Consider the following 17,240-nt stretch of genomic DNA (forward strand, 5'->3'; position numbering starts at 1 on the left):
CTTGTGATTTCTGAATCGACCACTGAGGGATACACCAATTGCAGACATAACCAGATCATTCCATACCTTACCAAGGCCTGTACTCCTACTGTCTTCCATCATCTAGGTAATAATGATTGGAAACCAGTTACTACCGGAAAGTTTAGGGGAGGGGCGGTTTCCCACACACACAGCCCTTGTCCTGGACTAAAAAGCCAACTCAATGGACAGGGTACACAAAGGTCCATCATGTTACTTGAGTCCCACATCAGACCATCCAGTATCCATGCAGAAGCACACCAAGCGCCCATCTCTCATCACCACATGGCATCCTGAAGTCCTGAACCAAAGACTGTAGGTTAGCCACACACTTCCTTTAATCAACTCCAAACAAAGATTGCCTCAGTAGCATTGAAAGTATAGCTAGCTACTGCAGTAGTTGAGCAGTCTAACCTCCGGTCTTGTAGTCTACGGTCATTAAAACACACATTAGGCGGGTTTCCGGGTAGGGTGAATGGAGTCCCATTCATTTATTTAGTTGTACTCTACCTGTGAGACCACATACAGCAGCCATAGCCAAACATCACCCAAACAGTGTAAACATCACCCAAAGTGTGGAAACATCACCCAAAGTGTGGTAGTGCTCAATTCTTAGACTGCAAGACCGGAGAATGGGGTTAGGCATAATATGCCATCTAAACTGACATTTCCTAACACTACCAAGAGGTTATTGACTCCACTAGGATCTATTGGAACAAGTCACTTAATCTACTACGGAGGGCTTCAGGGAAACAGAATGATACAGCAAGAGAAACAAGCTAGTATGCATAATGCATCTTAAAAGAGATTGAACGGGATCTTAAGCGCATACAAATTCGTAACATATCATTCGAATTGCACGACGTAACTTATCATACGAAATGGATGACGTACACAATTGTGCATACCTTGAGGATATGTTTTCGCTCGTGAGCGCTACTTTCAAAACGACTGGCTGAAATGACAGAAAACCTTTAACACATCTTTAATCTACTATAGAGGGCTTCAGGGAAACTATGATACAGCCAGCTAGTATACACCATGCATCACAGTTTTCCATCTGTGGCAGGCAGTTTTCCATCTGTGGCAGGCAGTTCTCCATCTTCTGTCTCTGTGTTAGTGGTGTACCTACAGGGATGTATTCAGGGACGTGAAACACTGAGCATTGCAGGTAGAATAGGAAATGGTGTCAGCTATTCAATCTATCTGACAATAATTTCTACAAAATGCGTTTCTTCCAAACGTTGTGTCATTCAACACCATGCGACTGCACACTACACTAGCGCTAAAAGAGTGAACAGATTTGAAACTGAAGAAATCAGGCAATGGTGACACAGAGTATGTTATATTAAAGAGAAAAAAGTTTTGTTCCGAGTTTAATCACTGAAACAGAATGTCTATCTCCTCTCACCTCCTCATACGTTAGGGCTGCATTACTGAATGACCTCTGGGTGGCGCTCTTCTCTCAGACCACCATAATGCATCGGAAGCCTTGGTGGTGCGACCATTTAAAACATGCAATTTCTCTGTTCTTCGACCCCCCATCTGTTCAGGCTCAGGGTTCAATAATGGACTAATCTGTAGCAGACCAGAAGATATATATATATATATATTTTTTTTTTACTTGTTTGTTTACCGAGCAGCTGAACCAGACCCAAAGTGTTGTGGTATCAATGTGGTATACATTTTCCCACATTTCTTTTTCAATCTTTACATACACAGTGATATTCAAACATAAAATACACAACAACACATTGGTTTTTTCTTTTTAAACTCAGAATTCAGACAGCATACTGGATAGAGCACTGTGTTACCGCACTGCAGATGCAATATACCTCGAGCCACATTGGGTCGTGCTCATCAGGGCACGCGATGGATAACGTTTTAAAACGTTTTGCCATGGAAAATTTAAATGAGCGTTTCTCATTGGACAAGCCCAAGCAGTCCCTCCCTGTTTCAGTCAGTTTTCTTCCATTTGGTGCCTAATGAACACAACCTTGGTCTGAACAAGCCACGTGTGGTTGTTGTTGTTATGGATATTAAGAGAACACTGATGGATTCAAAGCTGGAGAGGGTGCAGCAAACAGACAGCGCCACCGTGTACATGCAATCTTTCATCATCAGCCACCCCCCCCTCCTCCCCCCCTCCCAACACCAGTACAGTACAAACATCATGGTCAATGGAGTCTTGTAACAGAGAAGAGCTGTAGGCATGGAGGTATTATTGCCCAAGGTGACATTAAGACTGACATGCGTCCACAATGGTACACTATTCCCTATGTATATAGGGAATAGTGAGCCATTTCAGTTTTGCCCTAGACCTGCACAGCTGTGTTGCAGTATGCTTACGTTAGCACATCGCTTTAGTTGACGGATTCTAGGTCTGTGTTCGAAATGGCACACTATTCCCTAGAGCACTACATTTGTCTCTGCAGTATATGGGGAATAGCAAGCGATTTCCCCCAGGTATGCACCCTACTGTGTTGCAGAGGGCTTCAGTTTGAGTGGTTGCATTCTAAAAAGACCCACAGCAGTCTGATAGCCATGGCCTCTAATCCTCTAAATATACTGCATACTGTGCCTAGCCTGCTCCCAGATCTGTTTGTGATATCATGCCAGCTAGCAAGACATCACAAACAGATCTGTGACCAAGCTACAGTTGCCTCTACTTCATAATGCCACAAGAAACCTACAGCTTATCCCCAAAATACATGTTTCAACAGCCAAAAGTGAGCCAATTTAAATCACCACCATCATTATATACCCAACAAAACTTTCCACGATAATAAAGAATACTACATCCAAAAAAACATCTTCTGAAGGTACCATGACAACAAGGAAGGGACATTACTGCACCGCAACAAAACAGAACGACTAGAAGAACATGGACACTGGAAAGAAACGGTAAACAAAGAATTTCAATGAACGAGTCGCTAAATAAAAAAATTGATATTCCCTGCCCTCAACCGAAATTAAACAAAAAAATAAAAACACAAAAAATAGTTTGAACACGGGTACGTTCAGTTTGCTCCAAGTCCATTTTTCGTGTTTGGCTACGCTTACCAGGAAACTAGCAAGGATGGCGTCTCGCGCTCTCAGTTCTCTGACTTTTCCTCTTTAAAAAAATAGATGTACTAGAGGGATCATACAGCATTCCAGAACTAAATTCAAATGATAAGAATCATAACCATATCTTTTAGGAAAAAAGAAAATGTTTGCTGTTTAAAAAAAATAATACCATACTTTTGTTTTGTTGTTGTAGTATATATAGTTTTTGCATTCAGTTCTGTATGGATCTGAAGACGTCTACAATCTCATCCCATCGTGACTGTATGGTAAATGCTTGGTCAGTTGAAACGAGAGCACCATGAGGAAAGAAACAGGAAGTCAGAATCGAATACTGTCGTTTTTGGGGTTTGTAGCCCCAATGTGCCCTCTTTCCTCTCCACAGAACTGTCAATCACTCTCGCCAAGGCTCCGCCCCACTGTCAGAAAAGGGGCGGAGTGAGGGAGAGTGAGGGGAGGGCTCCTCCCCCCCATGCCACTCCACTTTTCCTCCTTCTCTTTCTCTATTCAGTGTGTCAAGTAGATGCCGGGAGCTCAGTGCTGTTTTTGAACACAGGTTTTGCATGAATTTTCACTATTTATTAGTCATTGTTTATGTTAGACTCTCTGTGTGTTCGTGTTTTATCGTCCTCTGTTCCCCAGTTATTGGTTGGTTCCTCTCATCTCTTTGAGCGTTGGGTTGGTTCTCCGCAGAGTCAGCGGTCTCCAAGGTAAGGCTACTCATATTCCAGGAACTGCTTGTGATAGAATAGGAGATACCTGAGGGGAAAGGAAATAGCTATTAGACTTAAATGTGATTATTATTATTAGTAGTACATGAAGAGTTAGACTTAAATGTGGTTAGTTTGTGTGGGGTTGTTCAGTGTTGTTAACCCTATAAGAATGTGTTTGGATGGAATCGACCCCTAGAGTTGGGGTCAATTGAATCTAAATTGAAGGCAATCTAACGTTGTGTTCAGAAGGGCACACAAAACACTTTGCAAAAAAACAAAAAGAGAATCTGTGTTGTTATTGTTAAGTAGTAGCAGTAGTTGTCCAGGTCGTTCTGAACTTGACCCGGGTATCGAACTGCAATCCCACAGGAATTCCACTTCCAAATCAACTGAGAGGAACTTGGTACTACCGGAACTTGTTTTCTGTTGAAAAACGTTTTGTTACAGCGTACCCCACTGAACACGACCCACGGTCAAAACCTTTTACAATGGAAAACGAAACAGAGCGTTTTTCTATTGGGTAGTCCCTCCCTGTTTCAGTCTTTTCTTTCAGTCTGTTTTCTAAAGAAAATGACCCTGGTGTCTGACTACCCACCCTTCACTGTCCAGCACATCCTTGATGCTGGCCTTTGTGATGATGGCGTCGTCACACTTGAACCACTGGTCCTTGTGTTGGCGGATGAAGCTGGTGTAGTGGCCGCTCTCCAGGGTGCCCTGGTGGTTCACCACCGCAAACAGAGAATACCTGGTCCACCACAACACACACAGAGACAGTGGAGATTTAAACAGAGAATACCTGGTCCACCACAACACACACAGAGACAGTGGAGATTTAAACAGAGAATACCTGGTCCACCACAACACACACAGAGACAGTGGAGATTTAAACAGAGAACACCTGGTTCAACACAACACACAGAGACAGTGGAGATTTAAACAGAGAACACCTGGTCCACCACAACACACACAGAGACAGTGGAGATTTAAACAGAGAATACCTGGTCCACCACAACACACACAGAGACAGTGGAGATTTAAACAGAGAACACCTGGTTCAACACAACACACAGAGACAGTGGAGATTTAAACAGAGAACACCTGGTTCAACACAACACGCACAGGGACAGTGGAGAGTTAAACAGAGAATACAGTGAGGGAAAAAAGTATTTGATCCCCTGCTGATTTTGTACGTTTGCCCACTGACAAAGACATGATCAGTCTATAATTTTAATGGTAGGTTTATTTGAACAGTGAGACACAGAATAACAAAAAATCCAGAAAAACGCATGTTTTGAAAAAAATGGTATGAATTGATTTTCATTTTAATGAGCGAAATAAGTATTTGACCCCTCTGCAAAACATGACTTAGTACTTGGTGGCAAAACCCTTGTTGGCAATCACAGAGGTCAGACGTTTCTTGTAGTTGGCCACCAGGTTTGCACATATCTCAGGAGGGATTTTATCCCACTCCTCTTTGCAGATCTTCTCCAAGTCATTAAGGTTTCGAGGCTGACGTTTGGCAACTGAACCTTCAGCTCCCTCCACAGATTTTCTATGGGATTAAGGTCTGGAGACCTTAATGTGCTTCTTCTTGAGCCACTCCTTTGTTGCCTTGGCCGTGTGTTTTGGATCATTGTCATGCTGGAATACCAACCCACAACCCAGTTTCAATGCCCTGGCTGAGGGAAGGAGGTTCTCACCCAAGATTTGACGGTACATGGCCCCGTCCATCGTCCCTTTGATGCGGTGAAGTTGTCCTGTCCCCTTAGCAGAAAAACACCCCCAAAGCATAATGTTTCCACCTCCATGTTTGACGGTGGGGTTGGTGTTCTTGGGGTCATAGGCAGCATTCCTCCTCCTCCAAACACGGCGAGTTGAGTAAATGCCAAAGAGCTCGATTTTGGTCTCATCTGACCACAACACTTTCACCCAGTTCTCTGAATCATTCAGATGTTCACTGGCAAACTTCCGACGGGCCTGTATATGTGCTTTCTTGAGCAAGGGGACATTTTGGGCGCTGCAGGATTTCAGTCCTTCACGGCGTAGTGTGTTACCAATTGTTTTCTTGGTGATTATAGTCCCAGCTGCCTTGAGATCATTGACAAGATCCTCCCGTGTAGTTCTGGGCTGATTCCTCACCGTTCTCATGATCATTGCAACTCCACGAGGTGAGATCTTGCATGGAGCCCCAGGCCGAGGGAGATTGACAGTTCTTTTGTGTTTCTTCCATTTGCAAATAATCGCACCAACTGTTGTGACCTTCTCACCAAGTTGCTTGGCGATGGTCTTGTAGCCCATTCCAGCCTTGTGTAGGTCTACAATCTTGTCCCTGACATCCTTGGAGAGCTCTTTGGTCTTGGCCATGGTGGAGAGTTTGGAATCTGATTGATTGATTGCTTCTGTGGACAGGTGTCTTTTATACAGGTAACAAGCTGAGATTAGGAGCACTCCCTTTAAGAGTGGGCTCCAAATCTCAGCTCGTTACCTGTATAAAAGACACCTGGGAGCCAGAAATCTTTCTTATTGAGAGGGGGTCAAATACTTATTTCCCTCATTAAAATGCAAATCAATTTATAACATTTTTGACATGCGTTTTTCTGGATTTTTGTTGTTGTTATTCTGTCTCTCACTGTTCAAATAAACCTACCATTAAAATTATAGACTGATAATTTCTTTGTCAGTGGGCAAACGTACAAAATCAGCAGGGGATCAAATACTTTTTTCCCTCACTGTACCTGGTTCAACACAACACGCACAGGGACAGTGGAGATTTAAACAGAGAATACCTGGTCCACCACAACACACAGAGACAGTGGAGAGTTAAACAGAGAATACCTGGTCCACCACAACACACAGAGACAGTGGAGAGTTAAACAGAGAATAGCTGGTCCACCACAACACACAGAGACAGTGGAGAGTTAAACAGAGAATACCTGGTCCACCACAACACACACAGAGACAGTGGAGAGTTAAACAGAGAATACCTGGTCCACCACAACACACACAGGGACAGTGGAGAGTTAAACAGAGAATACCTGGTCCACCACAACACACACAGAGACAGTGGAGAGTTAAACAGAGAATACCTGGTCCACCACAACACACACAGAGACAGTGGAGAGTTAAACAGAGAATACCTGGTCCACCACAACACACACAGAGACAGTGGAGAGTTAAACAGAGAATACCTGGCTCAACACAACACACACAGGGACAGTGGAGAGTTAGTGGAGAAGCAAGGGAGGAGAAGTAAAGTACTTTATAACACAGCTGGTGGTATATAGCGACTTCACCTGATTATTCTGGCTTCACATATTCCTCTTAGTTTATCCATCTATTTCTCTGACCATGTGAACTAGTCAGAGGGGCCATCAATTTAAATAGTCACACGGACCATGGTCAGGAATACTCGACTAAACTACCAACTAGAAATGGTACTGTATAACACTGATTCATTTAACCCTGGTAAATGTATTGGAAAAGGAATGCCATTGTAACTGCCATGGATGAGAAAAATATAGCTACTTTTAATAGTGTTTCATTTATTTCATTTGGGAGTCGGACTAGGACGCTCCACGCCGTTAACGTTCGCCGTTGTGCTAGAATGGAAACAATTATAATGAAATTAATCTAGCTTTTTTTCTGTGCACCTGTTGTCAAATAAATGACAAACGGCATACAAGGAAACCCTAGCAACAGTTGACAACGGTGTTATTCAGACCTAGGTTCAAATACTATTTGAAATCTTTGAAATACTTTCAGCGTTTGCTTTAGCCTGCCTGGAGTGCTAGGTGGGCGATGTTTGCACTTGCAACTATTGAATTGGTTCCATTGTGCAAGGCAAGCTCAATCAAGCCCAGATACAGTATTGAAACAACATTTCAATCTTATTTGAACCCAGACCTGGTGCTGTTTACTGGCGATATGTTGCTGTTGTTTACCATAACACATAATAAACTTGGACATACTTACTTATTGTCGTTGTTTAACACATCTACTGTCTGTTGATAGTGGCCATTCACTCTGCTCTCTTTACTGTCGAGGACAGAGACACTCAGTCACATGCATGCTCATATCAAATGACACTTAGAAGAAAATCATCCAATATGTAACAGAGACATACATGGTTACACTTGACTTGAAACATCCACGTTACATAACAAACACAGCCATTCAAATGACAGTCTCACAGTGACGGTTACATTTACATTTTAGTCATTAAGCTGACGCTCTTATCCCCAGCGACTTAAAGTGCATTCATCTTAAGGTAGCTGGGTGAGAAAACCACATATCACAGTCATAGTACGCTCATTTCTCCTCAATAAAGAAGTTAATCGGCAAAGTCAGTGCTAGTAAGAAAATACAAGTGTGAGTGATAGTGCAAGAAAGGCAAGGATGACTGTTAATACAATCTGTTATGTCATTGTATGACAGTGTTATGAAGGAAAGTGTTACCACATACTAGAATTCTGTCATGAGTATTCAGACATAATACTGTGTCTTTGATTGATTGATTGATTTTGGGGTAAAACAATTTGTCCAGTTATAAACTATTTACAAGTACAAAGACCCCAGAGGATGACATGAAAGTGTTGAAACACTTATTCCAATGTTGCGCTGGGTGTCATGTACCACATATCCACTAGGGGGCATGGGTGTCCTGTATAATAAGCAGGCAGACAGCGGAGAGTCTCCTACACTCTCCTATTTCTCTGTCCATTGATCTGCCACTCACTACATTCAGAGCTACATGACTACTGCCGTTACAGCCAGAGCTACATGACTACTGCCGTTTCAGCCAGAGCTACATGACTACTGCCGTTAGCGCCAGAGCTACATGACTACTGCCGTTTCAGCCAGAACTACATGACTACTGCCGTTACAGCCAGAGGTGTGGCACTGGCATCCCCAAAGCATTGTCCAATGGTGAATACACAGTAGATAGGTAGCTAGGGTATCTGACAAATAGACAGTAGGAAGGTAGGGTATATGACAAATAGACAGTAGGAAGGTAGGGTATATGACAAATAGACAGTAGGAAGGTAGGGTTTATGACGAATAGACAGTAGGAAGGTAGGGTTTATGACGAATAGACAGTAGGAAGGTAGGGTTTATGACGAATAGACAGTAGGAAGGTAGGGTTTATGACGAATAGACAGTAGGAAGGTAGGGTATATGACGAATAGACAGTAGGAAGGTACTGTAGGAACGTTATATCCCATGCCCTGATGGTGGAGAATGGAGAACACAAAACACACACAGCGTTCATACACACATCTCATTATTTGATAGCGCTGGAGCAGGAGGAGTGAGGGTCTTATATTTCCAAAGCAGAGCTTAGATCTGCAGTGTGTGTTACCCCACCTGGAAGCTATGAAAGGTGTCATGTCCAGCTCTAGAGGGAAGGAGACATATGTGGTGATCTTCCTCCTCAGTTTTGCAGAGTGTTCAAACCGCTACACCCCAGGAGGGAGGAAAGAAGATAGGGGAAAGAGGGAGAAAAGAGAGGGGGAGGGGAGAGAAGAGAGGGACCAGAAATGAGAGAGGGGGTAGAGGGAGAGCAGAGAGGGGGAGGGGAGAGAGAGAAAGAGAGAGACACATGATTTAGACTCATCCCTGATCTTCTGGTCATTTTGAAGGGAGGGATTACTTGTGAGAAATAGAGAGCCCTGTTAGACTTGAGCCCTGATGGTAATAGATGAATCAGAACAGCCATGGATCAGTCTGAAGAGCAGAGAGAATCCCACGTTCAGCACAGCCCTATGAATATTATAAAAAGCTTATGTATGGCCCCCCACATCTCCATTAATAAAACATGTAGAGGACTGAGTATGTGTGTGTATGTGTGTGTGTGTGTGTGTGTGTGTGTGAGAGAGAGACTGTGTGTGTGTGGTGTAGTGACAGTAATGGAAGGCAAATCTTTCCACACAGAAAAAATGATAGCAGTAGTTATAATAGGCCTCTATATAAGCATACAGTGAGAATGACAATGAATTGTGTGACATGATATGTTCATATATTAGTGTATTTAAATATATTTATTATATATTATTACACTTCAATATATCATATGTTCTTATATTGTATTTAAATACATTGTCCTTAGTGGTCATGGCAGGCCTCTTGTGATTGGCCGGGAGCAGAGAGAGACTCACTTTGAGCTGGAAACACGTCACGATGGAGAGAGACTCACTTTGAGATGGAAACACGCCACGATGGGGAGCTTCTTCATCGTCAGCTGTTTGGTGGACTCCTGGTAACTATGGCAACCACCACATTTGATTTTGGCACTGCTTCCTAGATGCTCAGGCCGAGTGAACCTGCAGAGAGAGGGAGTGGAATGATAAGAGAGCGAGAGGGATCGAGGGTGGGACAGAGAGAGAGTATATAGAGAGAGAGAGAGAATGAGGAGAGAGAGAGAGAGAGAGAGAGAGGGGAGTGAAAGGGGTGGGGGAAGAGAGAATGAGGGAAGATAATACATTCAGAGGGTACAGAGACAGATAAAGTAGAAACACACCGAGTGTACAAAACATCAGGAACACCTTCCTAATATTGAGTTGCACCCCGTCAGAAGAGCCTCAATTCGGCGGGGGATGGACTCTACAAAGTGTCGAAAGCGTTCCACAGGGATGACACACACGGGAAACTGTAGAGCGTGAAAAACCCAGCAGCGTTGCAGTTTGACACAAACCGGTACGCCTGGCACCTATTACCATACCCCGGATTCACCTGGTCAGTCTGTCATGGAAAGAATGTTTTGTACACTCAGTGTGTAAAGAAGAGACAGATATAAAGACAATAGATAAGAATTTGTTTGTAGTGATACATAACAGGTCAGTTTCCATGGTTACACTGCAAGAGGCTGCAATATAGTGCTAAGCACCGATCAGACCACGCCTGTCGATGGAACAGTGAAGTCACCAGTGTTCTGTAGGGGGGAGGCCAACAATGGTGGTCAACGAAGTGACTAAGGACTGATACTGTTCATCAGCGAGAGAGAAAGACTTCACACACTGCAGCATATGTTCCCAAGGCTAGGACCCCAGGAAGAATAGCTTCTGCTTGGCAAAAGCTAAACGGGGATCCGAATGAACCAAAACAATCCAACATCCACACTAGCACACCACTAAGAATAAGTGCCCAATACATTGGACACTAAGATAACCTGCCTAAATGACTACCAACCCGTAGCACTGACGTCTGTAGCCATGAAGTGCTTTGAAAGGCTGGTCAAGACTCACATCAACACCATTATCCCAGAAACCCTAGACCCACTCCAATTTGCATACCGCCCCAACAGATCCACAGATGATGCCATCTCTATTGCACTCCATACTGCCCTTTCCCACCTGGACAAGAGGAACACCTACGTGAGAATGCTATTAATTGACTACAGCTCAGCGTTCAACACCATAGTGCCCTAAAAGCTCATTACTAAGCTAAGGATCCTGGGACTAAACACCTCCCTCTGCAACTGGATCCTGGACTTCCTGACGGGCCGCCCCCAGGTGGTAAGGGTAGGTAACAACACATCTGCCACGCTGATCCTCAACACGGGGACCCCTCAGGGGTGCGTGCTCAGTCCCGTCCTATACTCCCTGTTCACCCATGACTGCATGGCCAGGCACGACTCCAACACCATCATTAAGTTTGCAGACGACACAACAGTGGTAGGCCTGATCACCGACAACGATGAGACAGCCTATAGGGAGGAGGTCAGAGACCTGGCCGTGTGGTGCCAGGATAACAACCTCTCCCTCAACTTGACCAAGACAAAGGAGATGATTGTGGAGTACGGGAAAAAAAAAAAGAGGACTGAGCACGCCCCCATTCTCATCGACGGGGCTGTAGTGGAATAGGTTGAGAGCTTCAAGTTCCTTGGTGTCCACATCACCAACGAACTATCATGGTCCAAACACACCAAGACAGTTGTGAAGAGGGCACGACAAAGCCTATTCCCCCTCAGGAGACTGAAAAGATTTGGCATGAGTACTCAGATCCTCAAAAGGTTTTTAGTTGTTGTTGTTTTATTTTACTTTTTTATTAAAAAATACATGCATTGTTGGTTAAGGGCTGTAAGTAAGAATTTCACGGTAATGTCTACACCTGTTGTATTTGGCGCATGTGGCAAATACAATTTGATTTGAAGTGTGTATATTATAACAATGTTTTCAACCCTCAGACTCAGCCCTGTCTGTACCTTTAAGAGGCATGCTGCAGCACCCAGGCTGTGACTGGGGATGGAGTACAGGAGGGAGAGGAATAAGGAGGAGGAACAGAGAGGAAGTGAGGACACAGGAAACAGAGGAGATGGAAGATAAAGAAGAGCAAATTGACATTCATCAAATTACAGGAGAGAGGGAGAGAGAGAGAGAGAGAGAGAGAGAGAGAGAGGAGAGAGAGAGAGAGAATGGAGGATGAGAGGTGTGCGAAAGGTCTGGTATAGTCAGGTTATATGATTGTGGTAGCAGAGGTGGAGAGAGATCAAATCAAATCAAATGTTATTGGCCACATGCGCCGAATACAACAGGTGCAGACATTATAGTGAAATGCTTACTTACAGCCCTTAACCAACAGTGCATTTATTTTTAATAAAAAAGTAGAATTAAACAACAAAAAAGTGTTGAGAAAAAAAGAGCAGAAGTAAAATAAAAAAACAGTAGGGAGGCTATATATACAGGGGGGTACCGGTGCAGAGTCAATGGGCGGGGGCACCGGCTAGTTGAGGTAGTTGAAGTAATATGTACATGTAGGATAGAAGATGAGAGTAGACTAGACAGCATACTATGTTTATGGTAGCCCATATGAAGTGGAGACGGACGGACAGACAGGCGTCTAGTGGAGAGGAGAGGGTTAGACGTGGTGAAAGACATGGGGACGGACAGACAGACATGCGTCTAGAGAGGGATAGACGTGGTGAAAGACATGGGGAGGGACGGACAGACAGACAGGCATCTAGAGAGGGATAGACGTGGTGAAAGACATGGGGAGGGACGGACAGACAGACAGGCATCTAGAGAGGGATAGACGTGGTGAAAGACATGGGGAGGGACGGACAGACAGAAAGGCATCTAGAGAGGGATAGACGTGGTGAAAGACATGGGGAGGGACGGACAGACAGACAGGCATCTAGAGAGGGATAGACGTGGTGAAAGACATGGGAATGGACAGACAGACAGACAGGCATCTAGAGAGGGATAGACGTGGTGAAAGACATGGGGAGGGACGGACAGACAGACAGGCATCTAGAGAGGGATAGACGTGGTGAAAGACATGGGGAGGGACGGACAGACAGACAGGCATCTAGAGAGGGATAGACGTGGTGAAAGACATGGGGAGGGACGGACAGACAGACAGGCATCTAGAGAGGGATAGACGTGGTGAAAGACATGGGGAGGGACGGACAGACAGACAGGCATCTAGAGAGGGATAGACGTGGTGAAAGACATGGGAATGGACAGACAGACGTCTCGTGTGGTCATACCTGCGTAGACAGTCTGTGAGCGTGGTGGCCCCTGAGAGGTGGCTCTCTCCGTTGACCGTTGAGCCGTCTCCCCCGGGGCTGAGGGGCCAGAAGGGAGTGGACGAGCCCGGCAGGTCCAGACTTATGTCCCAGAATGGGTCTATTGTGGTGGACACACCGCTAGAGAGGGGAGGGGAGAGGCTCAATGAGATACATTGTGTGTGTATGAGTGAGTTATGAGGTAATGTGGGTTGCTAGAAAGACTGGTGTGTGTGTGTGTGTGTTAATATTCATACTCTTGGTCATATTAGTAGTCAGGAGGGGGTTACTACTGTCTCTGTCCAGTAGGGGGCTATGGAGGGGGTTACTACTGTCTCTGTCCAGTAGGGGGCTATGGAGGGGGTTACTACTGTCTCTGTCCAGTAGGGGGCTATGGAGGGGGTTACTACTGTCTCTGTCCAGTAGGGGGCTATGGAGGGGTTACTACTGTCTCTGTCCAGTAGGGGGCTATGGAGGGGGTTACTACTGTCTCTGTCCAGTAGGGGGCTATGGAGGGGGTTACTACTGTCTCTGTCCAGTAGGGGGCTATGGAGGGAGTTACTACTGTCTTCGTCCAGTAGGGGGCTATGGAGGGGGTTACTACTGTCTCTGTCCAGTAGGGGGCTATGGAGGGGGTTACTACTGTCTCTGTCCAGTAGGGGGCTATGGAGGGGGTTACTACTGTCTCTGTCCAATAGGGGGCTATGGAGGGGGTTACTACTGTCTCTGTCCAGTAGGGGGCTATGGAGGGGAGTTACTACTGTCTCTGTCCAGTAGGGGGCTATGGAGGGGGTTACTACTGTCTCTGTCCAGTAGGGGGCTATGGAGGGAGTTACTACTGTCTCTGTCCAGTAGGGGGGCTATGGAGGGGGTTACTACTGTCTCTGTCCAGTAGGGGGCTATGGAGGGAGTTACTACTGTCTTCGTCCAGTAGGGGGCTATGGAGGGGGTTACTACTGTCTCTGTCCAGTAGGGGGCTATGGAGGGGGTTACTACTGTCTCTGTCCAGTAGGGGGCTATGGAGGGGGTTACTACTGTCTCTGTCCAGTAGGGGGCTATGGAGGGGGTTACTACTGTCTCTGTCCAGTCGGGGTATATGGAGGGGGTTGCAACTCCATTCAGTTAGCTATAAGAAAGCTAGCTTTGGTAGAATTTGGAATGATTGGTTGATTCTCCTCTCATTAGTATGTCTGACTGTGGTTTGGGTAGTTAGCCTTTATTAAGGTATAGTATCTAATCATGTAGTTCTGGAGTGAGATAAACTACCACTATTCCTTGTAAGTATAATGGACCCAAGCCATGAGCACACGCTGCAAGTAGACATAGTGAAGAAGTATTGTAGCTAAAGAGATAACCTTACAGTTCCTTGTATTTCAGTCAGGTATATTGGAGCTAGCCCGACAGTCAGGTATATTGGAGCTAGCCCTACAGTCAGGTATATTGGAGCTAGCCCTACAGTCAGGTATATTGGAGCTAGCCCTACAGTCAGGTATATTGGAGCTAGCCCTACAGTCAGGTATATTGGAGCTAGCCCTACAGTCAGGTATATTGGAGCTAGCCCGACAGTCAGGTATATTGGAGCTAGCCCTACAGTCAGGTATATATGCAATAAAATGCAAATGAATTACTTAAAAATCATACAATGTGATTCCGTCTCTCACAGTTGAAGTGTACCTATGATAAAAATTACAGACCTCTACATGCTTTGTAAGTAGGAAAACCTGCAAAATCGGCAGTGTTTCAAATACTTGTTCTCCCCACTGTATATTGGAGCTAGCCCGACAGTCAGGTATATTGGAGCTAGCCCTACAGTCAGGTATATTGGAGCTAGTCCTACAGTCAGGTATATTGGAGCTAGTCCTACAGTCAGGTATATTGGAGCTAGTCCTACAGTCAGGTATATTGGAGCTAGCCCTACAGTCAGGTATATTGGAGCTAGCCCTACAGTCAGGTATATTGGAGCTAGCCCTACAGTCAGGTATATTGGAGCTAGCCCTACAGTCAGGTATATTGGGGCTAGCCCTACAGTCAGGTATATTGGAGCTAGCCCTACAGTCAGGTATATTGGAGCTAGCCCTACAGTCAGGTATATTGGAGCTAGCCCTACAGTCAGGTATATTGGAGCTAGCCCTACAGTCAGGTATATTGGGGCTAGCCCTACAGTCAGGTATATTGGAGCTAGCCCTACAGTCAGGTATATTGGAGCTAGTCCTACAGTCAGGTATATTGGAGCTAGCCCTACAGTCAGGTATATTAGAGCTAGCCCTACAGTCAGGTATATTGGAGCTAGCCCTACAGTCAGGTATATTGGAGCTAGCCCTACAGTCAGGTATATTGGAGCTAGTCCTACAGTTAATGGGAGCAAACTTCTGTGTTGTGTTGTGTGTGGCCAGGTGTGGCTGAGCCCGGCTAGCCATGTAGCACTGTGTAGTATGCAGTAGAGTGCAAAGATTGCAATAATGTGCAGTAGAGTGCACTAGAGTGCAGTGTGCTCTGTGTTAATGTAACAGGACTGCCCAGCGTCTAGAGAACCACCTCCCAACAGCAGCTACACGGGGAGGAGAGGACCATGAATTAAATATGAGAGGAGTGCAGTGAAGGGGCAGTGTTGGGAGATTGGGAAAGATGAGAGCAGGTTAGAAAAGGGGAGAGAGGTGAGACTGGGGGTAGAGAGAGGGAGAGGACAGGGGGAGTGGAAGGGAGAAGACAGGAGGAGTGGAAGGGAGAGGACAGGGGGAGTGGAAGGGAGAGGACAGGGGGAGTGGAAGGGAGAGTGGAAGGGAGAGTGGAAGGGAGAGTGGAAGGGAGAGTGGAAGGGAGTGGAAGGGAGAGGACAGGGGGAGTGGAAGGGAGAGGACAGGGGGAGTGGAAGGGAGAGGACAGGGGGAGTGGAAGGGAGAGGACATGGGGAGTGGAAGGGAGAGGACAGAGGGAGTGGAAGGGAGAGGACAGGGGGAGTGGAAGGGAGAGGACAGGGGGAGTGGAAGGGAGAGGACAAGGGGAGTGGAAGGGAGAGGACCACTGTGGCACTAGAAGAGAGTACTAAGGCAGGAAGCACTGGGAGAATGGGAGAGGTGAGAGCAAGAGGGGAGAGAGGTAGGTGAGACTGGGGGAGAGAGGTAGGTGAGACTGGGGGAGAGAGGTAGGTGGGAGTGGGGAAGAGAGGTAGGGGAGGGAGAGGACAGAGGAGGCAGTGGGAGGTGAGTCACTCCAGACTGATAAATCCACTGTTGCAGAAGGAGAGGGTAGTGGGGTCTAGGCTGATTAATCAACCGTAACACAAGGAGAGGGTAGTGGGGTCTAGGCTGATTAATCAACCGTAGCACAAGGAGAGGGTAGTGGGGTCTAGGCTGATTAATCAACCGTAGCACAAGAAGGTAGTGGGGTCTAGGCTGATTAATCAACTGTAGCACAAGGAGAGGGTAGTGGGCACTGGGAGAATGGGAGTGTAGGGGAGAAAGGATGGAGGGAGGGAAGGAGGGAGTAAGGTAATAGGAAGGAAGCTGATATCAGAGGGAGAAGGGCAAGGGAGGGTAGAGCAGGGGAGAAAGGAGGGGGTAAGAGGGAGAAGGAGGATGGGAGGTGAGAGCAGAGGAGAAGAGGGAGGAGGAGGATGGGAGGCGAGAGCAGAGGAGAAGAGGGAGGAGGAGGATGGGAGGTGAGAGAGCAGAGGAGAAGAGGGAGGAGGAGGATGGGAGGTGAGAGAGCAGAGGAGAAGAGGGAGGAGGATGGGAGGTGAGAGCAGAGGAGAAGAGGGAGGAGGAGGATGGGAGGTGAGAGAGCAGAGGAGAAGAGGGAGGAGTATGGGAGGTGAGAGCAGAGGAGAAGAGGGAGGAGGAGGATGGGAGGTGAGAGAGCAGAGGAAAGGAGTTCTTGCCTCCTGGCGATGTCAGATGTCCTTTGAGAGGATGTCAAAATGTCAAATGTGAGTCTTTTAGCAG

At 46.0% G+C, this 17,240-nt stretch overlaps 1 protein-coding gene across 2 annotated transcripts in view; it reads right to left on the bottom strand.

The window, feature by feature from the left end:
- Positions 1–2,168: 2,168 nt before the first annotated feature.
- The window catches only part of LOC121568726 (ubiquitin carboxyl-terminal hydrolase 22-like), a 63,482-nt gene continuing 48,410 nt past the window's right edge, over positions 2,169–17,240 (bottom strand). For both annotated transcript variants that reach the window (XM_041879127.2, XM_041879128.2), the window contains 6 exons: positions 13,282–13,440; positions 9,991–10,117; positions 9,162–9,253; positions 7,770–7,832; positions 4,393–4,542; positions 2,169–3,843 (listed from right to left, as the gene is read on the bottom strand). In XM_041879127.2, coding sequence (XP_041735061.2) covers positions 3,801–3,843; positions 4,393–4,542; positions 7,770–7,832; positions 9,162–9,253; positions 9,991–10,117; positions 13,282–13,440 — 634 coding nt within the window. In that variant the 3' untranslated portion in view covers positions 2,169–3,800. The remainder of the gene's footprint in view (positions 3,844–4,392; positions 4,543–7,769; positions 7,833–9,161; positions 9,254–9,990; positions 10,118–13,281; positions 13,441–17,240) is intronic.

The sequence above is a fragment of the Coregonus clupeaformis genome, chromosome 7 (assembly GCF_020615455.1).
Source record: "Coregonus clupeaformis isolate EN_2021a chromosome 7, ASM2061545v1, whole genome shotgun sequence".
Classification (NCBI taxonomy): Eukaryota; Metazoa; Chordata; class Actinopteri; order Salmoniformes; family Salmonidae; genus Coregonus; species Coregonus clupeaformis.